This window comes from Nipponia nippon, unplaced genomic scaffold (assembly GCF_047370975.1).
Source record: "Nipponia nippon isolate SJK-2023a ecotype South Korea unplaced genomic scaffold, ASM4737097v1 scaffold_10, whole genome shotgun sequence".
Taxonomy (NCBI): Eukaryota; Metazoa; Chordata; class Aves; order Pelecaniformes; family Threskiornithidae; genus Nipponia; species Nipponia nippon.
Genome location: NW_028262291.1, coordinates 12,290,848 through 12,317,695, shown reverse-complemented (window position 1 = coordinate 12,317,695; position 26,848 = coordinate 12,290,848). Strand labels below are relative to the sequence as shown.

At 36.4% G+C, this 26,848-nt stretch overlaps 2 protein-coding genes across 26 annotated transcripts in view; both read right to left on the bottom strand.

The window, feature by feature from the left end:
• Positions 1-681: 681 nt before the first annotated feature.
• LYVE1 (lymphatic vessel endothelial hyaluronan receptor 1) lies at positions 682-11,703 on the bottom strand. The gene is made up of 6 exons (XM_009461451.2): positions 11,426-11,703; positions 6,544-6,703; positions 6,298-6,437; positions 3,436-3,735; positions 2,565-2,643; positions 682-1,821 (listed from the first exon to the last, which is right to left on the bottom strand). Exons 1-6 carry the CDS (start codon positions 11,505-11,507, stop codon positions 1,635-1,637), a joined length of 948 nt encoding a protein of 315 aa, XP_009459726.1. The 5' UTR covers positions 11,508-11,703; the 3' UTR covers positions 682-1,634.
• A 2,976-nt stretch (positions 11,704-14,679) lies between these two features.
• The window catches only part of IRAG1 (inositol 1,4,5-triphosphate receptor associated 1), a 126,251-nt gene continuing 114,082 nt past the window's right edge, over positions 14,680-26,848 (bottom strand). For 23 of the 25 annotated variants that reach the window (XM_087744887.1, XM_087744950.1, XM_087744879.1 and 20 more), the window contains 5 exons: positions 25,197-25,304; positions 23,962-24,029; positions 20,407-20,526; positions 19,377-19,508; positions 14,680-18,068 (listed from right to left, as the gene is read on the bottom strand). In XM_087744887.1, coding sequence (XP_087601013.1) covers positions 17,828-18,068; positions 19,377-19,508; positions 20,407-20,526; positions 23,962-24,029; positions 25,197-25,304 — 669 coding nt within the window. In that variant the 3' untranslated portion in view covers positions 14,680-17,827. Of the gene's footprint in view, positions 18,190-19,376; positions 19,509-20,406; positions 20,527-23,961; positions 24,030-25,196; positions 25,305-26,848 lie in introns of all 25 variants that reach the window. The other 2 variants (XM_087745002.1, XM_087745031.1) reach the window with 2 other exon arrangements.

Sequence of the window (26,848 nt, the reverse complement as noted above, 5' to 3'; positions counted from 1 at the left end):
GCCCAATTGCTATGCTGACACCATCGTGACAAGTGTTGGCTGTGGCCTTTCCGATGGCCTTATTTCTGCAGCCTACTCTCCCTGCTCACACGGCATAGGGTGCTTTCAGTCAGGTGGCAAGGAGAGATACAGGGCATTACTGCAGTATTTTGCAAGGGCAGGAATTACTTCACTGGGTGTGAAGGCTGTACCTAGTGCTTTCCTCTGTTGCACATTTTTCTGCTGAAATTCTGTTGATGGACAGCTGAAATTAGCGGTCTTTAGAGCTGTACTGAATCACAGTCTTTTTGCAGTAGTATAGATTTAATGGCAGTGGTGGACTGCATATCAACACAGTCCAGACTCTTGGAGCCATGAAATATCTCTGAGCTATCAAAAAAAAAAAAAAAAAAAAAAAAAAGAAAACAAACAACAACACAGGGAATATCTAAGTATGCTATTAGCAATACACTATAACTCACTATCTAGTGGAATATATAACCACTGGGCAATTTTTTAATTTCTGTGATCAGAAATATGAAAGTCAAAAATATGAAAGTTCATAACCCAGTATCCTACATTGTAGAAAACACAATATAGGTGAGCAGTTCTATTGCTATTTTATTTAAGACTATGCTTTTCAAGCTGCTTGATCAAAAAAGAAACTTCCTTTGCCACAATAACCTCCTTCACATATAAAAATAAGTTATCCAAACCATTTATTCAAGAAAATATTTGATAAATTGCTGGTGTTCTTTCATAACAACTAATTACTTCTGTAACATTACGGTTATATGAGCTCTTTTTACTGTGAGACAGTTTTCATGAGAATAAATTGTCTAGACAAGCATATCTACCATACCTTATTTTTTTATGAAGTACTGTAAACGTCCCATACCACTTGACATCTTTATTATGAGAGCCGCACTTAAATATACACAAAAGATCTTAAATATAACTGTTGAGATACAGTTCAAGGTTTTTTTTTTTTCCCCCCGTCAAATATCTGATGCAGAAGAATGATACAGCTTTTAATAAATAAAACAGTAAATTGTGATATGATGAAGACATCTAATAAAGTTATTCATTACTGTATATATATAAACATCAGCATCTTTGTACCCTTCCTTGGGTATTTGAATGACAGTGGCTTGATCCTTTGATTTTTTACTCACTTGTAAACAGACTTATTTCTTCTGTTTGTAAACAGACTTTTTAAAAAACACTATGCAACTACTTAATGGAAATAAGCTAATCTACATGAGGACAAGCTACAGTATCATCATTTTATTTTAGACTTTAAGTTAGCAGACATCCTCCAGCCAGACAAAAAAAACCCTTTTCATTATATATTGATCTGAATTTTGTGAAAAGAGTTAACACACATTAATAGCATATTCCTAAGGACTTCTTTATTAAAGATGAAAAATGAGCTGTAATATGGATTTTTTATTTATTTCAAGTTAATAAGATACCATGTTCTTCTGCAAGAGCATTTATAGCTAAAGACGTAATTATTAAAAAAACAAGTTTTCATATGTTAAGATAGAGAAAATATTCATTCATGAGTATTTACAGTCACCCATGTTTAAAAGCATTGCTAAGTTCTGTGTGCTTTGTTTTGTATTTCTATCAAGAAGTGTACATTCTTCCCCTTAAACTTCTGCTTCTAGACATTTTACTGTGGCCTCAGGCTTGATTTTAGACTCTTCTACCTTTTTTCCATTATTCTTTGTTTCCTTCTCAGGTGTTTTGTCATTTGACTTAGCCTCTTTGAGGGCAGTAGTTTCAACCATTTCTTTTTGCTGATTCTTGTTTGAAAATGGGAAGGTTTTCTTGTACCTTTAAATAGAAAAAAAGGATAGTGAAGCAGAAACACTGACATAGTTTGGTAGTATCACCCAAGAAATAAAGTAAAAAATATCTAGAATTAACTTTCTTTGCCATACTCAAGCAAAAGTCTCAGAGAGAATAGTGGCATGCTAGATCATTGTGCTTTTTCAAGCAGTGTGCTTTTTAAAAAAATATTTTTGTATTTTTTTTTAAAAACAGACAACGTAAATTCAGGATTCGTGGTCCGTAACGATAAAGCCATCTGGGCTAGGATGTGAGAAATGTACAAAACTTTTTGATATGATTTAATGGTGTGCTGTGTTGAAGATCTTTACGCATGACAAATGAGCTCAACAATTATTTTTTTCTGAACACAATCATAGCCCAAGAATAAAAACTTTTACCTTGAGTCTGACATAGAAAGAAACAAGAATAAAACAGGCTTATATACACACAGATCCACACTCCAGTGTTGCTATTTTGGCTCACTTGGAAATGTTTCACACTAGGCATGATTGCCTAATCAAAAATAGGCAATATTTGTCTTTGATTCCTTTTCTAAAGCAGGGAATGGCAACAGCAATAACAAACTTTATCTGCATAACAACAGGGTTTAAGATTTTGTTCTTTGTGCTGCACTGTTACATCATTATCATTACTTCTCTGCTCTTTAGCTATATATTTAAAATATTCACTGGTTGTACTCTAGGAGTTAATTCAGTCCAAGAGAAAAAAAAAAAGAAAAAACTTACTTTTTGATATAGCAGACTGCTAGAACAACGGAAACAATGAAGAAGACGACTGCCAGTACAAGAAGTGCAGTGGGGATACCTAGAGATAAAAATGAGGTAAGCATAGGGTTTTTATATGTACTTAATTCTGACTTTCTAAAGGCTCATGAGCGTAAATACAGATTCTTCTAAAAACAGCCTAGTGTAAGAGGTACATACACATCAACTCAAGAATAGAGGTATTAGGAATCTCCAAAGGTTAGTTACTCCTGCTCATTTTTTCAAGAGAGACTAAACCAGGTATTTAGGCAATCTCTGACAGATGTTTGTCTAATCTGCTCATTGGAGGGTTTTTACAACCTGCCTAGAGAACACATTTTTGTGATTAACTACGCTTACAGTTAGAATGCTTTTCCTCATATTTAGTCTATTTCTCCGTTTCTGTATGTTAGAATTACTTATTCACACCTCATATCTCGAGAACACTTCCATATTTGGAGACAACAATTCTCCTTAAAACTTTCTTGGCTTCTTTTGTTTTTAAGAGCCTGCTGAGTTTTCCGTTAGTCTGAGCTTATGGTGTTTGCTAAGACTTTCTCAGAAATGTATTTACCCCAAATCTCATTAACCAGAATGAACTTCCACCATTTCATATTAAAATATTATCAAAAAGTATAAAATAAGATCTTACTTCTACTTAAAAATTATTTTTAAATCCTCTGCCTTATAAGCTTTGCTTTTGCCAAACCATAACACTCCTATTCTGCCTCCAGGTTCAGCTATATCAAAATAGATGCTGGAGTAGCAAACAAAAGTAGCAGTAAACAGTTTTAGTACTAACATCTGCGGAACTAGTGCTTCTGATTAAATAGCTACCATATATGGCCTTTACCTCCAAAGACAATGGCATCATTCTTAAAAGCAGCACGGGAAGTGTAGTTCGGAGAGTCAATCGGTGCGTGTTCCTCTGGGATTTTTGTAGTAGTCCCTTCTGTTGGCAATATAGTTTCAGTTATACATATTACGCGAATTTTTATATTTTTCAGGGATTGTTCTGACTCAGTCACATTGGGCGCTGCTGTGGTGTTCTCGGTCAAATCAGAGCCTGAATATGCAGTTAAGTCCGTTGGTGCACTTAATGAAGGTGGTATGGTTGTAGTTGGATCTGGTTTACATGAATTAATGTGAACATCTGCAGCAGGGAAAGGAAATACATGAGTTGTGTTGGATGTTAGTTTTGTACTTAACTGTACACGCATGTTTATTGAAATTGTTCTTCAGTCATTCCCTTCTGGCAAATTATTATTTGTTTATTCACAAAAGCCTTACCCAGATCAGGCATGCCTATTTCAAACATGTGGCTACAACCCAGATTACACACCTTTTATCATTACTCACATAGTTAAACACTTTTTTGAGCAAGTGTGGCTCTCATTTTGTAATTGCATACCAATGACAAGATTCCTCCTGAAAAGTACTTAGAATAATAATGCATATAAAAAACGATAATATGACCTCCTGCAGAGCAGGAGACTTAACTGCCGATCCAAGATTCAAAAATATTTCTATTATATTACCTATATGTTCAAAACATATGCACGTACTGTTGATACTTGGAACACCACTTTGATTTTCTGGAAACAAAAGTAGCCCATGAAACTTCCAGGTAAACCAGGCACAAGCGTGAGATAAAAAAGTGACACGATTCTAATGGAGGCTAGAAAGAAACCAACTTCAACCACAGTCAGAAATTAAGTCATTTAAATGATGTGAATGTTGTCTATATAAAAACATGGGTGCAAGTGGACTTTTATATGTAAATGGAAAAGCTGAGTTCTAAATCAGGCTCATATGAAAATGTGAAAATTCTTCTTTTCTAGTGAAGTTCTATATTCTGTAAAGCTATAAAAATTTCACTAAAGTAACAAGCAGATTACAACACAAATAACAGGGAAACGACATACGTGGTGTTCTCCAAATGAATCCTCATGGGAAGTCTGATGACGCAGTTACATTCACAGAATAAAAAGCTAAATGGCAGGGGCTTTTTACTTTTTCCACTACAGTTTTCAAGTGATTTTGGCATTTATTTGGCACAAAGAAAATTGACAGAATGAGCTTCTGCTAATATTTTGGGTAAGAAATGCCTGGAACAGGCAGCAGTTTGGCAATTAAGATAAAGAAATGAAGAATCATCCCAATATTAAACATACATTATTTTCTAACCATTCAACAAGCTTAACTTCACATACTGTAACAGTGTAATTTTTTTGAATTAAAGCTGAACAAAGCTCCCTCCTTAGCATTACCCAACCTACCCAACATTTCTGATGCAGAATGACACATATTTCATGCACTGAAACACCATGCTGCATAGGAACAGAAGAAATAACAGTACCAATAGAAGCCACTTCTTTTACAGCATGTTACCCGAGTACTAATTCACCTATGCATTCATCAATAAAAGCTATGGACTGTAGAGAAAAACTAAGTTAGCCCAATCCTGTAATTTTTAACCTTACAGGTTAGGTGATGTCAATGTTTAATGGTGCTTTCTCTCTGTAGTGCTTTCTTATCAGCAGTCAGATACTTTGTAAGCTGACTACTTATATTACCTACCCTCCTTCACTAAAATGGCCCAGGATCATGAACAAAGCCCCACTGGTGAAGGCATGGCCTTCTCCCTAACAGCTTTATCCTCAGTCTCTTCGTAAGCTCCGATGTTCACAGTCACCAGACATGGTCTTAAGTCTTTTTATCTTTTCATGGGCGTATGTTGCATATCCATCTTTCTCCTGCTCTTTCCAACCCTTGTTCACATATCTTTCCTGAAAAATGTCAGGATTTTGTACATAATATCTTGCTTTTGTTATCTAGAACTCACTGGCGAGGTCTAGGGACTGATTAGAAATAATTTATTGATTCTGTATATGGTCTAATTACTGGGATACTTGTTACATAATAAGCATAGATACGGGACACTATCAGGAACACAATGCCTCTAGTTAAATACTTATTTTTGGTTAATACCATAGAAGTCATTAAGAAACAATACTGATCTATTGTGCTGAGAAGATCTAATTTATATCAAGGCCCAAGTTCCACTGTTGTGTCTTCAATCTGCGAATAAACAGTCAAGAATGAGGGGAAGGACTGCTCTTTTCACATATAGGATGATGCACATTAAAGGAAGCTGTTTGATTTTACTGATAATAGACCGGGAATCTAGTTAGTTTTATGGTCTGTCAGCTGGTCTAGCTTATGTTTTAATTTAGTTTAATGGATACATTTCGTTTTATCAAAAAACATTCAACTTTTCCTGAAGTACCCCACTCTTGTTCTTTTTGCAAGAAAACACACACCACACACAGACACCGTGGTTAAAGATTTGATTCACTGTCTTTCAACTTAACGTGCCTAAATAATCAAAACATATTAAGAGCATTGTGCCAACATTACAGAACGGTAAAAGCAACTCTTCTTCAAGAGCTTTCATGGCAGCACCAAATTATTAATTCGGATTAAGGCAGGACCAAATTATTAATTCGGATTAACTGAATTGACCTTTTGTATTTCTTGGAAGCTTTTTTCCCCTACAGAGCTAAGTACAGCTTGCCAACATTTAAGATTGGGAGGGAAAGGGCCAACAAATTATAAGAACTCACTCACTTGTTATGATTTTTTTCATGCAGATGTTAAAAAATAATAAAAACCAAGCCAAAGCACAAAAAATGTAGCTGTCATGCATACGTACCTGAGGAATTGAAGCAGTAAACCATAAATGTTTTAAAGAGGTCAGCACGCCATTGCACTAGTCCAACGTTGCCCTTACCACATTTCTTGTTGGATGATATCCGAGGAATGACAACCAATCCATCTTTCACCCATCCAAAGCTACAATAAAAAGCATCAGTCCTTTTAATATTAGATTTATCACCAGCCTCAGATGTGTGTAAAGGTGTTCACTAAAGGTAATGAGACACTAACTGATGTCATATACCTGCATGTTTCAAAGCCATGTTTCAAAGCCCTTTCAACTTGGTCTTTACTTGCCAGTTGTAGATTCAGTTGATTACATGCATTACTTGCTTCTGAGAAATTAACTTTCTCCTCAATATAAATTCCTACACCTGTGATCCTGCAAGGTGAAAGAATGGAACCTGTAATTTAGACATAAATATTCAAGGTTAGTATTTGAATATTAACATTTATTCCTCATGAAGAATTTAAGATCATGTTCGACTGAATTGAACATTGTTAAAAGTTTCTAGCTTGAGGATGGTAGAAAACTAATTTCTAGCAAAAAAGACATACTTTAAAAATAGAACGTATTTTCTTAACACAATAGTCTAGAATTTCAAGAGGTTTGGCTGTTATTAGACTAAATGATTGTACAGTTGGCATTTGAGTCACTACCTGGAGTCAGTTTCTTACTAAAGACACTCTTATTTGTCATACTTATTCATGCAAAATGGGAAGAGTAATCAGACAGGTTTTTTTTCCTCTTTATTTTTAAATTAAAATGAGAAAACTAACAGTTGCACTGAGGCATTGATTCGGTCAGTACACCACTCTTACCAATATGAGTTCTATCAAAGGTATTAGACATAATTTCTCATGGAATTAATATACCAATAAATGTAAGGGCATAAACTATTTTCCATGTCCATTTCCAACAGGAAAAGAAGTGATTTAAAAGATTTTATCATTCCTTATGTTCCTTATTCCTCCTAAACTTTTTTTTTTTTTTTTTTTTTCCTAGCTTGGCATGGTGCTTCCACCCCCCAGCAACTGCCAAGTGTTGAATTTACTGAGTGCTTGGCAGGCAGCAGGAAAAGAGGGGATAGGCCAGGTGAATTTATGACACTTTTCCCCATTCCTCCTCCGTAGGCAGTTCATCCAGCTTTTTTAGATAGCCACAGCTGGCGCACTATTCATGACACTATGAAATGCATAGCTTAGGTCTGATTACGCCTCCTGTATTTTCTTAGCCTGTGTTAAGGACATAGGACAGAATTCAGGATTTGACACAGACAAGGAGAAAGGATATTACTCTTTTGCCTCCATATTTCACTGGAAGCATAAGCTGGAAAAAAGATTTTTTCTTTTTGAGTTACATACAGTAATTTTCATATTAAATGAAACATTTCACCATTTCATTGCAAACATTTCAGATAACCAACAGCCACAGATGTGGCTTCCTTGCTCAATATGCTTTTCAGACTGTGTGCTCACCAGGTATGTACACTAATGAACACTTCATAAAATCTATGCATCAGAACACAGGCAATCCACAAATTCTCAAGGCAGGATGAAGTGATGCCTGCAGATCCACCACATGACTTCTTAGCAATAGAGGTTAAATTGAATTTTATGAATGAAAAGATAGAACTAGCAGCCAAGCCACTCCCATGATGAGAAGCAGATAAAAAGATGACTAAGCTTGTGTGGAGTGCTAAAAGAAAGGCAGGCTTTTCACTCCTGCTCCCACTGGCTGTGGTGGGGGTGGAAATGGCTTCTGGTAAAAGATGCATCTCTGCTGTCCTTAACATTTAGTTTAATTGGACTTAAATGTTTGGTAGAGCAATCATGGAATTAGGTGGATTTATCAGCAGCGATGGAGGCTGTGGCCTCCCATTAACACTTCCTTGTACGCTGTAGAGCCAGTCACATGGCAGGTGAGCCACAGAACACTGGAGCAGACCCCATAGCCAAATCATGGCTGCATCCAGCCCTGACTTGAACATAAGACAAGCCCAAACATATTGCATGAGGATACAGAGAAGCCCTGTTGCTCAGTGAAGATGTGTGTGTAGGTATCAAGGACCTCAAGTCTATCCAAGTAGTCCCAGTGTGAAGATGATTCACACTGTCAAATTTCTTCCTTTCAGCCAGCCTGTCTTCATGAATGTCCTCTTGTATGTTGTCATTTTGGCCAAAGTACTTCTGTGTCAGAGACGTCACACAGTGGAACAGGCTTCCTAGGGGGGTGGTCGATGTCCCAAGCCTGTCAGTGGTTAAGAGGCATTTGGACAATGCCCTTAACAACATGCTTTAAATTGGTCAGCCCTGAATTGGTCAGGCGGTTGGAGCAGATCATTGTAGGTCCCTTCCAACTGAAATTTCTATTCTATTCTATTCTATTCTATTCTATTCTATTCTATTCTATTCTATTCTATTCTATGTGTTCCAGTGTTAAGTTTTCTTGATTCCCTTTTTCTAACAGGCAACTCTCCCGGTCCTCTTGAGAATCATTTCTGGTTTCCCGAGTAACTCCCTGTCTCAGCTGCTTAGGCACATCCCACAATTCCTCTTTCTTAGTTTTCAAGACCCCACTCCTCCTTTATGGTTTATGCCTAATTCCTTTCTCCCCTTACTACTTTTTATGATCAGATTTCACTCTTACTCTTATTGCTTACTTAGTCAATTATTTTCCTATCTTTAGATTTGAGCTAATACAACCTTTAAAAAATGTAATGTTGAGAATGAAAGTTTCTCAATGATCGACTTTACAAATTTTAAATAAAGCTGAGCAGCTGACTGAATGGAATTTCCTGAAACCTTGGAAAGTTGCCTAGATACTTGTAAACTGTTGCAGTCTTTAGTGATTCAATTACAGGACAAATATTTTTACATGAGAATTGCATGATAGATACATAGCATAATATAAAAATTCAGTACCAGAAAATTAAGTCTTAAGTTATAAGAAAAGTGACTGTAGGACATGGACTAAAGTTGTACCTTAGAATTTGCTAAGCCTTTTAAAACAAATTGGTGAAACGTTTTGGAAAAGTTATCAGCTTCAATCTAAATTCCTGGTAGTTTTACAGTGTGAGGAAGAAATCCAGAAAGAGAACAGTAGCCTCTTCAAGTCTTTTCATCGCTTCTTAAATCACCTCTGAACTCTGTTCTAAAGGTGACTGAGTTTGTACAGGAGACAGACTAATCCTTTAGAAGCATATTAGCCTTTTTGGTCCACAAGCTGCACAGAGTTGTACTTTAAGCTTTGCTCTATTTAGTTAACCTACTAATAATGGGACATTCTCCCCAGTATTTGGGTCTTGTGTAAAAAATCTGTTTTACTGAGAAAGGTGAGAAGACCATGACAGAAGAATCTCACAACAAGACAAAGTTGTCATAGGGCAGGAAGAAAATTGTTCCATTTTTGTAAGCTACGGGTATTGGCTTTATTGTGCATTTGTTCTCGCTGTTTTGGGGAAGCTGTTGTTTCCCTCTTTTTGCCTTGCACCAAGCCTTCACTCTGATTTATTAGAGAGAGTTTCCTTTGGCTGCTGATGTCAGGGAGCAGCAAGAATGAGGCTGTTCCACAAGGAAAGACGAGCCAGGAGTCAAGGGCGACCACAGCACAGGCAGGACAGTGCCCTCATTGACCAGGGCACAGTCCTGCAGCACCTGAACAGGACCACAGTGGTGACAGTGGCAGGTTTCACTGGCAGCCCCAGAGAGCACGAGACAATGAGTCAGGTGCAGGATTCATCCAGAAGGTCCATTTGGGAACAGCAGAAGATGGTGCTACCTATAACACATGCCTGAAATCCATCCTGGAGACAAGGCTAAAAACAACCTAAGTCCAGAGTCCATCTGTGAAGCCCAGTCAGTATGTCACTACAGGAGGGGACAGGGCATGCTACAACACAGTTCGAAGACACAGCTGGAGATCAGCCCTGAGCTTAACTGGAACTCTTGGACCAATGAGCAGGGGGTGCATGAGTAGGTACCCCAACGGAGGCTTGGAGGGGAACTAAGCTGGGTCCTAACAGCTGGAAGGAATAGTCTTAAGACTCAAGCTCTGCATTTCCCCAGTCAAAATTATTCAGTGGTTGGGATTGCTGGAGGAGACTACTGTTGTTAGGTACTCCAGACCTGTGGAATTTCAACAGGACTTGAGTTGAGCATCTAACTCACTTAGTCCAGGTTTCCTTCAGAAGCCTTTCAGTAGATAAGAAAATCAATTGTCTGCAACAATGGTGTATGTTCTTTTACATAGGTAGCACAAGCATTTACTCCTTGCAAATTACAGTGAAACATCTGGAAACATCTGATGTACATTGAGTATCTGCAGATACCCTAGTAGCTACTGCAGTTAGAATAAATTGCGTCAAGTTGGTCATGGAATTTGAAGAAGACATTCACATCTCACTAACATATAGAAAAAAGGGGTATTATATGACCCTGATTGAAAAAAATAGGCTCATATAATAATGTTTGAGGGAGGAGAGTTATCCAAGGACTGTGTGATAAAATTGATGTTGGCAGTTCCTTACGTTAATTTTTTCAAAGAGATAGTTTATACAAAACAGGAACTTTTGCATTGTATTAACTGGAGACAGGCATGATTGCCCTGGAGATCAGCTGCAAGATCCCTGCCACACATTTCCTTCAATGTTGCAAATCAAGACAGTGTCAGGATATCGCCAAAACAGAGCAAACCACTTTGCATTAAAGATAGCATTTTATCACAGACACATAGACCTGGTTTCATGCATGTTTTGCTCTCTGAGGATTGTACATAACTGTTTGCTGTAGTATTTTAAGTAATACAAAATAAAATCACATTTCAGTAGATCTGAACTTAATCCTAAATGCAATACCAAATCTTTAAAACAAGCAGTTCAGTAGCATTTAGACAATAATGCTGCAGCATTAAATTAGACAGTAATTAAATTAGACTAACAATGAAAGGTCCCCTATATGCCAGAGTAGTTTTCATTGCACTGTATTCTCAAAACCCTGTGGTTTCCTATGCCAGAAACACATTTACACATGCTCTCTTTCCCCCATTTTTGTTTGCAAATCTAGCTACTTTTTTCAAGTACTTTACTGTTCAACTAGGAGACTTTAAAAAGTGGAACTTTACATACCTGTTATAAAGTAATTTTGAGCCATGAATGTCATAACCCAGATGAAAAACACTGCTGAGGTAACTCCAAAATAAGTTGCCATTGTCACCAACTTGGAAAATTAAGAAATTCCAGGCGATTTGTCTCCTGTGCTAAGAAAAGTTAAGGTATTGGATACTGTCAGGCCACCTTTGAAATGACTTCTTGAAAGCCACTTCAGCTGTCGCTGCACTGCTTCATAGAAAGAATGTCAGAGCAACTGTGTTGACTGTCCCACTCAAAGGTGAGGCCAGTTTAGGAAATCCTTAATGACCCTTTACACTTTCTTTCATGTAGGGCTTGCTGGAAAATTTAACCAGTCCTGACTCAGAAAACACAGCTGAGGAAAGGAGATAAGGCTGTTAGACTCCTAAGTCAGTAAACACTTTCTTTTGCTATTTTTTCCTGTTTTACTGATTAACAGCTCATTACTCATGTTGTCTATTCATCTGGTAAATAAAATGAATTCTCTGTTTTATCACAGCATGCCAGGGAGGATTTTTCTTTTGGAATTGGACAGGCATCCATTCCCCACTATCCTATTTGTATTGACGTAGTACTTTTACCTTCCTTTGCCTTAGAGTTGCAATGCAAAAATAGGTACCACAACACAGAGATAATACGATACCTAGTTTTGAACAGATCTGGAGATACACTACCGTAAATGGAATTCCTTGTGAGACTGTAGGGACAGAGGTGGGAGCCAGGCCCTTCACTGCTGCCTTTTGTGACGTTCCAAAAACCAGTGATTCCAATAGACTGATTCAAAACACAATGATCCTCACGGCTATAACTCAGAAAACCTTCGGGAAGTCTTAGCAAAGAAACAATTTTTTTGCAGAGATTCCAACAAACACAGAGCAGGAATGGAGTTCAAGAGATCAGCTAGTTCCCTTTACAGTCAGTAGGATCAGCTGTATTTATGTTATTCCTGACAGATGTTTGTCTAACCTGTTCTTAAAGACTTCCAGTGACAAATTCCTAACATTTCCTCAAACGCTCTATTCCAGTGCTTCACTGTCATTTACTGTTAAAAGGTATTCCCTAGTCTAAACTGACTTACCCATACCATGGTGTAAACCTATCACTTCTTTTCCTGTTGGAAACGGACATGGAAAATAGTTTATTCCCTTATATTTTGCGACAATCTTATGTATTTAAAGAGTTATGCCTCTGCTCCCACTTTTCTTTCAGCTAAGAAACCCCAGCTTGCTCACTCTTTCTCTCTAGCTGAGGCCTTGCCAATGCCAAGTACTAATTAATAAATTACTTTACCTGCTTATACAGTTCAGAATGGTATGAGCCTTTTTTTGCAACAGGATGATTTTGTTACAGCATATTCAGTTTGTGATTCAGTAAACTTTTAGATGTCCTGCATCCCCAGGCTGTTTTCAAGGCCCTGTAAACACAAGCGTAACAATAGCTACCTCTTTAAACTGCAGTTTGCATTGCAGAAAGTTCCCACTTAAGGTAGTATTAACTTTTATCTGGGCACAGGCCCAATCTCTTACAGCAGCATATAACATGGTTATGGGTATACTATAACGTAGCCAGGCATCTACAGGGCTGAGTGCAGAATGCTGTGGGTTAATGAAATGATGTATCCATTAGCAATAAAGACATGAAAATTGGTTTGTGTTTGGGCTGTGGTTTGGAACTGAATGTTGGTAAAGCTCCTTGAGATCTTAAGACAAATTTCTTGCTCCAATTTCTATTCACTCCTTTATTGTGTTGTACTTATCTGCCTCTACAAAGTGATGGCAATCTGAAATACTGTAATCGGACTTACTCTCACTGAAGCAAGTTCTAAGTGGATTCACTTGCATTTACAATGTAGGAGCAGAAACTAAGAGTTATTCTGTAGCTCTCATGGACTAGTAGACTGTGGCTGTAAAACACAAAGAACATTAAACAAAACCTTACCATCTCCATGCTTACCTTGAATTTCCTAAGTATTTCCTACCATGAAAACTAATCAAAAGCTGGATTTCTGACATTTTAAAATTGCATGCTAATTGTCCTTCCAAGGTTTAACACTTCGTGCCTATTATCCTCACTGTGGCAAAGTTCCTTTAGTCAAACTCTGTCCATGCTATTGATGCTAGTAGGATTTTTAGCTGGAAAAATGAGATAAACACCTTTGTAACACTAAACAAAAAAATAAGCTCCTTCCTCCTGGTTTTGTAAGAGCAAACAAAAGATTAGGAGAGGGACAAAGATTAGGATCCAAAAGATTAGGAGAGGGACAAAAGAATTTTAGAATGATGAAGCAAGATGGAAATAACCTTTTTTTTCCCCTTTCTTTTTATATTTCAGCTGTTCCAAAACTGTGTGGAAGATTACTTACCTGAACTGTAACAGTATAAAAGGTCTTTAACCTGTTTGTGGGTCTTTATCTTGTGTGTTTAATTAGCATTTGACCTAAATACTTACAGTAACCTATAAGGAAAATTCCCAGCATCTCATGCCAGCACATTTTAAAATGCTGATGAGAACTGCTAAACAGAAAACTTTTGATATGGGAGAACAGACTTAATTGTTCTCTACAATCATTTCTAAAGGAACCTTGACGCTTGAACAACAGGAGAGGAAACAAGTTTAAAAAAAATGTTTATGTGGGAAATACAAATATCAGGGTCTTTTCCTGGTAACAGTCATTCCTCTCAAGGTTGTCCCTGTCCCAAAGTTTTTCCTGCCTGACACAGACCATCAGAGATTCAGAAGTGACATTTCTCCTCTTTGTGGAAATTGAGCATTGTCTCCTTCCTGCTGGTCTGGCAGTTCAGCTCTCCACAAAGCCCAGGCTTCCCAGACCTCCCAAGCCTACAAGAACACAAAGCGAATAAAGAATCCTAACCTTGCACTCAGTCTCCTTTGGTTACAGATCTCTCTTGGGGCTTTCCGTGTTCAACCTCCTCAGTGACAGGCAGCCTCCCTCTGAAGCAGGAGTCAAACTCTCTCCAGGATATTTCAGTTTCCTCTCTCATCTTGTTTCTAGGGTATGACAGGGATGACCCTGCTTACAAACACTTTCTCTATTGAAACAGGAGTTTGCTTGCTTCTTCTACATCATTTTCCTGAAGAACTGAAAGACTAAGAACAAGATCTTTGGTATGTGTAACATGGCACTACATTACACAGTACAGACAAGGCAGTATGTCTTTCATAAGAACACAGCCATCGATATGCAGACAGAGCGCATATAAAGAACAAACCTTTAAGGTAGCAACACTGAGGACTTTGAAACCATACTTTTATTTCAAAACTCAAGTATGTGATACTATACAGTACAATACCAGCACACTTGTGCAAAATCTTACAATATTACAAATTTAAATATGATACACAAAAATAGTGCCCTTTTAAAATTCCTTTTACTAGAAACATCTGTGCTGTGCAGGAAAAACAATAAACGTGTCTTGTTAAAGCAGAAAAATAAATATTGCACCTCAAGAAAACTATTTCAGTGTTAATAGCATAAATAATAGATCTATTTCTTGTTATCTGATGTGATCTTTGAACACAGAAGAGGTTGGTTTTTTTTTTTTCCAGATAAAGCAAACTAATATCCAACAGATAAAATTACATTTAGAATAGTTTTTGAGCTCAATCTAGTTTCCTATTAAAAAAAGGTGTCTTCATTAACTAACTGAAAAATATAAGCAAAAATATTTAATGTGCTGTTAGTCATTGTGGTTCATTATTTTTAGTGGACAGTTTGCTCAAAGTAGTTATAAAGAGAACAGCAACTTTTTAAAAAATAAACTTTATTTTCATCTTTTCATCCCCATTAAAATCTCTTGCCTCTTTCAGCCCATTCCACACATCAATTAATAACTTTGTGGCTAAATTATACTTGCCTTAGACATGCAAGTAGTTAACTTCAAATCAGTACAACTACTTATGGAAATTTGCCCTTGTGCACTAAGTCCACAAAAAGCCAGTGTGCTGAATTTCGAGAGGATGGAGGCCTTGTTCACCCACTGACCAAAAAAACCTTAGCACATGCTTAACATTAAGCAGTCCAAGAGTCCTATTGTTATCAATAACTTTCTACATGTGGGTGTTGGACCTACATCAGTGCAGGTGTAAATAAGAGCAAATTAACTTGATTCTAGGCACTGTTAATTATTTTTCCTCAGTGCAGCCCAACATTTCCACAATCACATAATCAAATACGTGCCATAATTTTTGGCATAGAGGATTCTGAACCTTGAGGACTATTTACCTTCGATTTGTATTGCCTTATTAAGTTGACAATGCTATTTGTAAAGAATATTAAGTTAAAGAAGCTGATTTTAATAAAGAAGTATTCAAAGAGCAACTGATGAGTTTCTTCAAAAGTACAGGAAATGTCACAGTAGTTCTTCATAGTCAGATATTCTAACTGAACCAAACAGATACCAAGTAATTTGCAAGAAACCTTCTTCTGTCTTGTTCTTTACCAATTACAATTTGAGACCAAATGACACTTTCCCATTATCCTTTTCGAACTTCCTTAAACACACTATTCCTCAACAATATATACTTTAAAATAAAAAACAACCCTCCCAACTGCTTACAGACTTCCCCCCCACCAAAACCAAAAATGTGGTAGTGGTCTGCTTTTTTTTTTTAATTTTTTTTTTTAATTTTTATTTTCTTTCTCCATATTAACGTCTCTTAAGAAACATGTGGCTAAAGATGTAACAAACAAACAAAATTTACCAGCAGGATATTTGTTACTAGTGCCAGATATGTGAATTAAACTTCTGACTGAATTACAAACCTGTTTTCTTTGATAGTTAGCTTGAGGTTACACCAAAAGAAAACAAGACAATTCTAACTGCATCTGAAATGAAGTTACAGTATTTCATAACATACTTGTCCTTCAGTTGGTAAACAGATCTGTTAATCAGTCAGAAAATGCCAGAAGAATGCAAGACATGAGTGCAATCAAATGTCACGCTGATTTTGATATTGTGGTTAGATTCAAGCATATAGCTATGGAAAGACAAACATAGTTCATCTTCAATCAGAAGTGACGTTCAGCAGGCACATATGGTATACCGTAAGTGACATGCATTTTGGTCTCAGCCCTAGGTGGTGTGGTTTTTTACAGATAATGGCTTCACCATTTTGAAATTGCTTGTCTAAAAATTTCAGGCTTTCACATTCTTGTGTAAGAACTCTCAACTCCTAAATAGGGAGAACTGTTAAAAAATCCGGGCAAAAGCTTAATCTATCATGACCTGATAGTTTAGCTTTGAAAGCATATCAGAACAGTTATATACTTGGCATCAGATTCTGAAAATTAACTACTAAAAACATGCAGTGACCTCTTCAAAGTCCTCACTGCTTTTATGTGCTGATTCATCTAGGCACTAGTAGGGTTTTGGCTATACGCAGAACTGTGTTCCTAGTGCAGATCTCAAAGGATATCTATTTCCAGTATTAGGAGTAGGGCAGAGTCCACTTAGCATGATCACCTGTATACACAGGTTTGAAAACTTTTTTTTTTTTTTTAATAAAGAACTGAAGATGGCTTCCCACATCCAAGACTGCTGTATTTTGGGCTTGGGCAACACATCTAATCTTCCAGACAGCAACTACTTTTTGCTGTAACCAGTAGTGACTCTGAGTGGCATACACAAATTTGTTGCAAAGCATGTCCTTTTGATATATCAGAAGTTCCCAGATTTATTTGATGATATCAACTGTGCCACCTAGACCTCATTTTAGGGTTTGTTTTGTATCCTGTTTAAAAAAAAGTGGTGGTCCCATTCTTAAAGTATGTCATAAAACACATTTATGCATGTACTTAGTATTCCATTTAAATAATCATACAGATAATTCCTCTTATAAAATTACTTTATCAGCAAGGCATTTGGTCTGATAATATAATTCTAACCTTCCACAGAAGAGCTTCTATTTCTACCCAATAATCATGAATAAGGAAATTAGTTAGACTCTTAAAACCCAAAGGACTTAAATGTCATTAGTACTTCAACAATCACCAATAAATTCAGGAAATGCAAAGTAAAGCACTAACTGCAAATGCAGGTTTTACAATTTTCTTCAAAATCATGGCAGAGATGTCAATGTCCTGCGCAAATCATTCTTTTATATGTCTTGCTGGTTGCTGACTACTGCCACAACATTATAATGATTCAAAATTACTTTATTTGTATCAGTCATTTACAATAAGAGGACAGACAGGATTATTTATCAGATTGTCATTTTGGCAAGGTATGTTCACAATGCATCCCCAAACCTGATGGTGTGGAGTAACTCACTTGTCTAACAGATCACATTTAACAACCGTAAGGATGACTAAGCACTACCTTTAACAACTGTGTTCTAATATGCGTACTTGCTCAGGTACCATAAATACATGGTTGTTTATTATTCAGTGCGTTGCTCATGTTGAAATCCTGAGTTCCACCAGGAATATTGATGGGCAGCAGAACAGCTGGCCTTCCCTTCAGGTCCCTCTGATTTTTCATCACAGGAGTTGTATGAATGGTAGATTCCCAACACCACAGCAAAAATGATTATCGCAGCCACTACAAACCATACCACATTCCAGTGTTTACACAGTTTGGGGTACAGTATATGTAAATAATTAATGATGACTTCAAGTCTGCTGTAAAATTAAAAGAAAACTGTTATATATTAATCATATGCAAATTTATTATCTTAAGCTTTTCAATTTGAGAAGTTTCATAGATGTATGGTGCACCATCTTTCTTCCAAATACAAACACCCTGTCAAAGAAGAATCAGACTGTTAAGTTCTTTTAAGAGCCGTACACTCAGATATGGGCGATATTTGCAAGACGGCTGAAGATCATAAACTTGACTTCTATTTCTCCCACCTGTCAAATGGGAAATCTGAGAGCTTGATATGATGTAAAATTCTGCACTGTTCATACCTTGCTCAACTAAACTAAACATTAGAACATGTTGTAAACATTTCTTCCTAAGAGTTTCATGACTAGCGAGACAGCTGCCCTTCTGAACATGGCTGAAATCTCAAATTAACAGATGTTTATAACCATAATGCTTATGGAATGGAAATTAATTCTTCTGGATGAGGTAAGGATTCCTACATTAGCTTGCGATGGGACATATTACTTGCTTTGGCCAGCATTTAATTCCTCTCTAATGCAAAAGTCTCTTTGCTTTTAAAATGCAGGAAATTGCAGGTATATTGAACTGGGTGGTAGAACCACTGAGGACACTCAATAATTAGCCCTAAGAAAAGCTGAAAATTTCAGAAAAGTTTTCCAATTAGGCATTAAACGCTTCAGGTAAGACAACAACCAGAGGATTCAAAAGTCCTCAGTATAGATGAAGAGCATTGGGTGCAGATTAATGCAATAAATGTGTCACTCTGCTGAAAGACAGGAACTCCAGCATAGTGCTGTTCTGCTGCATCTACACTGCTTCCAGAGAAAGCAGGCACCTGCCTGTCCAAGTCAGAGCAAGTCCAACATAGCTGGGGAGCTTGTCTTAATCTGCATTCACCTTGTAGATGTATTGAAAGACTCACCTGTGAAGACCCTTTGGGAATGACATATGGCACAAATATGGGCATCAGATTCCTGAATTACAACTTTCATGAGACAGTGCATGCCTACTGAGAGATACATTCTGGCATTTAAAGAACTTTTGTGGAATACTTTTTACCTCAAATCAAAACCAAAACCCATCAAGATGAAGCATCTTGATGTCCACATACAATTTTAGTTGAAATATCAAAATAAAAAGTTTTGCATTTTGCAACTATGTTATCTTGGAATATGCCTTTCTGTGAAAATACTGTTATTTCAAATATGTTTCCCTAGACTGGAAGAAAACATGTCAAGATAATAGTATAAAACACTTGGTTGGGTACCACAAATAGAAAAAAGTGGCTTCTCTTGCACAGACATATTACACCACTGTCTCACCTGCTTTTCAGGCTTTTTATCTCATCTTCATTTTCACTTTCTTCATGTTCATCGTGACTTTCTTTTGGTGTCTCTTCATCTTCTTCCTTCACTTCCTGAAGTTCTTTGGTTTTTTTCAAGCCTTCCTGATAGCTTTAACACACAAAACATTTTTCTTAGTCTAGCACACTGTATAAGGCTGTTCCTGTGTAATGAAAAATTAGCTTTATGTTTTGTTACATGCAATAAAACACAAGTAGCAGTGTTGCAGCCTCGGACAAGAGTAAGAGACCATGAGTATGGCACACAGACAGCCACCGTTCCTTAATAGAGGATTATATTAGCTTTGTTACCATATTTATCATCTTGAAAAAGAAAAAGAGGTTATAGTCCTCAGCAGAGCACAACTTCTGTCTATTGTAAAGGTGTTGGTAAATATTTCGCTATCATTTTTCAATCATTTTGAACACCCTCTAGATATTTTATTTGCCTGAAGAATAAGTGCAAATCAATACTAAAGATAGATGGCATGTTGGATTCTGCAGGAGAGGATCAAAATTTTTGTCTCAGTCTTCACATAGTACAAAGTTCTTTGCTTGACATTCAGAAACAGATCCCAAAGCTGTTAATTGCCCCAAAACATGCTGTGTAAAGCACTTTGTGACACAAACGTGAGTTTACTACAGAAGTTAATACCTACTCTTTACTGATTGCCATGTGCACTTTTCAGAATAAACATTTTAGAAAGTTGTTTTGGATTATCCTATCATGAAGCTGAACACTATTGACATAAGAACACCCACTCAGAATCTCTGATATAACTGCTCTCCTATAGTTTGGCTAACATTAATAAAGGATGAAAGCAAACAGCTGCAATGCAAATACAATGAGTGAAGCTCACTCACATTGTTTCCCACATTGCTTCAATTACGACCATCTTCTAGGAGCTCATATTGATTATGTCACTAGCATTTAAAATTACATTATAAAATCATATGTCCTCATCTGATAGCACATATTTACAGCTTTAGTTCACATAAAATACTCCCACCCTTTGTTATATGCTTCCTCTTCTATCTTGGCTTTAGTTTCAGGATTGATTTCTTCCAACCCACTCTGTGTCAGCACAGAAGTAGAGGTTTCACAGTCAGGCTCTCCATTAGTCTTACCACTGCCAAGACAAAAGAAACAAATAGAAAATAACACCACTGAAACGTATTGTATTTGGAGTATACTACTGAACAAGAACGATCAACACACAATTTTGTGACTCCTGATTTTTCTTCTTTAATATACATTGGAGAAATAAAATGCCTTTCAAAAGAAAAAAATTAAACACTAAGTAAAATTTTAGTTTCGATATGTTGTATTTTAAGAACAGTAATTACTATGTTTCTAAGTTAAAACTTGCATTTTGTCTCTTCTTCTTTAAAAAGAAAAGAAAAGAGCATTTGTTACCTGGCTTATCCATGGCATTTATTTGCTATTCTTTAAAATATTTCCCTCAACTTTCTCAAAATCATCTTAGAAATTGTAGCCTCCTACATCAGAAGAAAATAATAGAAATAATACCAAATATTAATTTAGCAAAACATTTTTCTTATTTGCCTTTTAGGTACTCCTCTCTGCTGACTTTATATGCTGAATTGATGCACAGGTTAAAAAAATACAAACACGTACATAGCTTTTGTCACTAAAACTTTTCTTAAGTAAAAGCTTTGAGCATTTAGCCTAAAGATAAGCCAATATACGCTGCTCTCTTTCTGCAGTGCTCACCTGTCCTTATTTATTTAAGTCTGGGACAAAGATTTTAAGTTATTCAGACATGACTTAACAAATCTATCAAAGTCAAGGTTTAATAAGCTCAACAGTAGATCCCATTTCAACTTCTAGAATCTAACCCTTTTTGTAGGACTTATTTTTCTGGCACTAAAATCAATGGCAGAATAATTCATCCTGATTGACACCATCTGTAGGCAATCAATTTTCTCTCAAGAAGTCATATTAACAGTAGACATTATTTTCCCTTGGACTTTGAACACATCATGAATATAAGCTTGAAGTGCTTAAATATACAAAACTCCGCTGAACGTTGTAATTTTACACTACTATAGTAGCTGTCCCATGCATACATACTTATGCTCAAACTTGAACTTCAAGTTCTGCTTCTGTTACTTGATATAACATGATTTGTTTTCTTAAGATCCAGTAAGAAATATTGACAAGGTTTGGGTTTGTTTGGTGTTTGTGTTTTTTTTTTTTTTTTTTTTTTTTCCAGAATTTCTGTACAGTTTCAAAAGACGGTCTAAATATTGCAGAGTTCTGTTGAATTGTAACAACTAGTGCCATAGTTCACCAGTTTTGTTTTCCCAATTATTGCATATTTTCCTTCTTGGTAAAGCACAAAGATAAAACAAAGACATAAGATAAATTTTGTCCCGCCTCAGCACTAATCTAAAATGCCTGAAAATCAATATTCTGTACTGCCGTGAGATCTACATATTTTAAAGTTTTTAATTTGCATGTTTAAAGCATCTTAACAAACTTTAATTTAAATTAGTATTGCAGATATTTTATTGTGATATTGTAAACAGTTTAAATGACCATAGTAGTAGTAGTAGTAGTAACAACAACAACAATCAACGTGATATTTTAATAAGTTTTACTTCTAAAACATTAGCAAGCAACTTCCTTAGAATGTGCAACATTTCCTGAAAGAGATAAGTATTTGAAAAGGTGCCTGACAATTTTTTATTTAGGCTTTCTAGGCTGATTATACATATGAATAAAGTATACACACACGGGTTTGCAAATGCAACAGTACCTGTATCCGCAATGGTAACTGTTTACAAAGACCTTGTGGAACAGCTTGAGTATGCCTTCTGTTCTCATCCCAGTCTCACATGTTTTCATATTGCCTATCTTTGTATTCTAGTACTGCAGAAGCTTTACATTTCAAGAACTTGTATAAAATTAAATCACATGTCTACATGAATTTCAACTGGAAGAACTTAAAAGTTCTTTTCAGAAATGTGTAGATGCATATGCTTTCCAGCAGAGCAATTCTTTGCTTTCCTTGTCTATATAACTATTATTTTGCTCCAAAAGTAGTACTATTTAAACCCATGGAATGAATCATGGAACTATTATGGAAAAGGGATAACAACATGTCACGGTTTAACCCCAGCCGGCAACTAAGTACCACACAGCCGCTTGCTCACTCGCCCCTGGTGGGATGGGAGAGAGACTCAGAAGGGCAGGTGTTCAGCCATCTCCAGGAAAGCAGGACTCCATCATGCGTAAGGGTTACTTGGGAAGACAAAACACTAACTCCAAACATCCCCGCCCCCCTTCCTTCTTCTTCCCCAAGCTTTATACGCTGAGCATTGTATTCCATACCATCATATGGTATGGAATATCCTTTTGGTCAGTTGGGGTCAGCTGTCCCAGCTATGTTCCCTCCTAACTTCTTGTGCACCCCCAGCCTACTCACTGGTGGGTGGTGTGAGAAGCAGAAAAGGCCTGTGTAAGCACTGCTCAGCAATAATGAAAACATCCCTGTGTTATGAACACTGTTTCCAGCACAAATCCAAAACATAGCCCCATACTAGGTACTATAAAGAAAATTAACTCTACCCCAGCCAAAACCAGCACACAACAGCACGCCTTAATCCAGGCAGGACATCTACACTAATGGTAAGTAATACAGAGTCAAAAGGGCAAATGTTTTAATGAAAAATATTTTTGCAATTTATAGGTACAAGGAAAATATAGATATTGAGGTATTTGCTTGTTACCAGGCTGAAAAAAAAATTTTTTTAATTTTAAAATGCAAAGTTCTCTGGCTGTTATAACCAAAATCTCAGGTTGTTAAAACTAAAATCTCAAACCTAATGCTTTAATTTAGCTGAAAGTTCAATTAATTTTATACTAAAAAAAATTACTACTCAATTTAATAATTGTTTTGACTTCTGTAAAATTTTGATGATCTACTATTATGATAAATTATAATTTTGAATTTCATATACTTATGTTTATTCACGTAAATTTAAAAACCTACATGACGCTGGATATCATAGTATTTCGAAATATGATTCTTACCAGCTGGCCACATGTTGAAAAGGCAAGGGCAGAACACAAACTTCTATTACTGGGATAGTCAGGTTAAGGAATATTCATAACCCAGGGTTGCTCATGGCCAACTTTAGATATAGAATTAATTTGTTCCAGCAAATATATTAAAAAAAAAAAAGCCACATGCATTATAAGTAATACTCTTAGTTTTGTCAAGTTCTGAAGGCAGGCCTACTCAAATGTGTAAATGTATAATCTTCTGCTGAAGTTTTACTTGAGTTCTAATGATCATAGCAGGCTCAATTTAGTTCTGAGATACTGCTTGTAAACTCTTTGAACGTGAAAAGAACAATATGATGGTGACATAGTAAAATACCGTTACCAGATCATGAATCAACCTAAGCCAATATTGTGTCACTGATTTCAATATCTTATGCCTTGGTATAACTTCTGTTAGGAAAGATAGAAATGATCTAATTTTCATTTCATGCTAGGATTTAATAGGTAATGAGATGACCTAGAGAAAACTCACTTTTCTAAAAGTGCTGGCAGAACAGGAGTAGATGTTAGATTGCTCCTTCCATTGCTAGGTGATTCAGACTGTAAGTGAAAAACAGCAATAAATGTTACATCCATGAATTAATTTCAAATGAGTCTTCAGTAAAATGACAAAGTTAATGTGCTGATTAGGTTTTCGTCCCACACCCGTGAGCAAGGCATCTTTAATATGGAGCTTCCAAACTACTCCCACTAACCACAGTAAACAATGGACTTGCACACTAAGAAGAACTTTCTGCCACATTCCCTTCTACCCTGCTTATTTTTTTCAAGAAAAGTGTTTCTTCTTCATATATTGATCACTGAACTGTAAAATTACTCTATTGCTTCTCTCCATATTATCCCAGGAACATTAATTTGTTAGCTAAGTTTTCAATGGAAAATTTTAAACAAACAAAAAAAAATCATAATAAATCATGGTAAATAAACACACATGGTTCCTGAAGCAATTGACTTTGAGTACATAATAACTAAACTGCACAAACAGATTGTTTTCTTAAAACTAAAATGGATTTCACCTCTCAGCAACACCCCTCATTTAAATAGCCCTACATTTTTAACAGAAAACTACATAATTTTCAGGTTATGTGCCATCTTAGCTCATCTCTGAACAGCTGGTATGTTTGGCAGTTTTCCTCCAAAGCATTTATATAGATTTATTAGGTTCAGATTAGATTATCATTTAACTTATTAAAATTTTATAAACAAAAAATCAAGGGAAAGGCTGATAGCTCCACTAATCCCAGATCATCACAGAACTTCTAAATTTGTACCACATACATTTATGTACATTAATTACATGCTTTTCTGTTTAGTGGACTTTCTGGCAATGAAGAGAAGCAGTCCAATCATCTTCTATGGATTCTGGTTAAAAGTTTTCTGCTACAGTGGACAACTATTTTTACTACTTCTTTCCAGTATGTTACTACAGATGAAAAGACAAATTGCCTCAACTAATGTCTAATGCCTCTGAATCACCAGCTAGCCCTATTCACCTCTGTGCCCAAAGTGATCATTTATGGAGGCAGATCCTGAAAGCATATGTCCCTGACACAACAGGAATTACCGTTGTCCATCCCATTCACTAGGATGGAATAAAAATAAATTAAACTAATGAAAGGGCTTATATTTTTTAGTAACTATGGCTTGGCTGTATGCAAAAGTAGTTTAGACAAAAAGTAGTATCTTTAAACTGCGGGTTTTACTTACCAGGGATGGCATTGAAGGTATAGGTGAAGCTGTTGATGACTGGCCAGGAATGTTTAAGGAGTTAAATTTAGGAACAACAGCAACACTGACTCTCCTCCGAGGCATATTCTGTGACAAAAAACATTTTTTTTTTCTATCATACAACAAGATAGGCTGAAGAATAATTCTACAAATTAATAGGTGTGGCAAAGATGTAGGTCCCCTGGGGGGAAAGGAGAGTTGGGAGCAAAATTAAGATAAATGGCTGTTAGGGCTGTGGTTTTCCGCAGAACTGCTTCTAGTACTGTCTGGTATGGCAAGTGCTTAGTGTGAAATGAGGTGTTCTACAGGGATGCTACTCTTTTCCCTCCACACTGAAAACCCAATAGTGTAAGTCACACAACAGATATGTTCTGAGCTGTTATTGTCAGTTCTTATGAGAGACTATTATCTTTGGTTAAAGCAGGTGTATAACGATACTGGGAAAAGTGCCAGTCTCACAATGACTGGAAGATAATGAAGTTACACACGAAACTCTTCTCTTGCTATGTACCCATTATGATATATTGTACCTACTATGATATATTAATTATTTCTAAACCTACAAATTATAACTTACAGTAACAATAACATCTGTTCCCTCTGCAAAAGAACAGAGCCTTCTCCCCCACCCTTGAGTTGTTAGATATCTATCTAGCATCATGCAACATTGCTTACATTTCCCAAAGACCATGGAAATTCTTTATATGATAAACACATGCTAGCCTTACACAATATATTCTAGCTCAAGTATAGATCATATAAGTTTCTGCTGCCATTAGGTAAGTAGTCAAATACTTCATCCTGTGATATACACCTAGTGAAATCTACGCTTCCCACTGAGTAAAAAATCCAAGCACATACAGCATCTAACAGTTTCATCTTAGTGCATATCCAAACACTTCTAAGTTCTGCTCTAGATAACTTTATAGGAAAGGAGTTAAACACAGATTTACTAAATATATAGGAGTCACCTACTCCATGATCCTGGTTCTAGACAAAACCAACTATACCTATTCATTAATGACAGAGGTCTATCTAAGGTGCTTCTGAAAAACTATACTGGAGAGTCTGCAGCCATGTTAGGCAGTCCATTTGAATGTTTTAGGTCCTGTCTCATCCCCTCCCCCTTATTATTTGGACTTGTACTTGTCTTTGTTAAATTTCACCTTTTTTGGGGACCTCTGTTTCAACTTATGTGGTTCTCATTCTGAAATGCAGTCTCACCCTCAGCATGCTCTGTGCTCTCATTCTTTCTATTCAGCACTCAGAGGTGGCAGGAATAAACTAAACCTAAAGAACTACAACCCAAGCAAATAAAAATATTAAAAGAAATAGTAGACTTAATATAATGTCTCTGACCATCAAATTTCATAATGGTCACATTGGGACTTGGCTCTCTCAAATCACTGGTTGTTTTAGGAAGTTTTGTAATAAACTTGATCTCCAACACTTGGAAGTTTTGCAGGAATGGAACACTGGCCATGTTGAAGTTATTAATTGGTCAAGCCAAAACAATCTGAGATAATCTCTCCCTCTGAATGCTTTGTCAAATCAAATAAGATATTCTGATGCTAACTGAAAAATGAGCCCCACTTAAAAAAAACTGTTTACATCTAAGGTACTCTGAACAT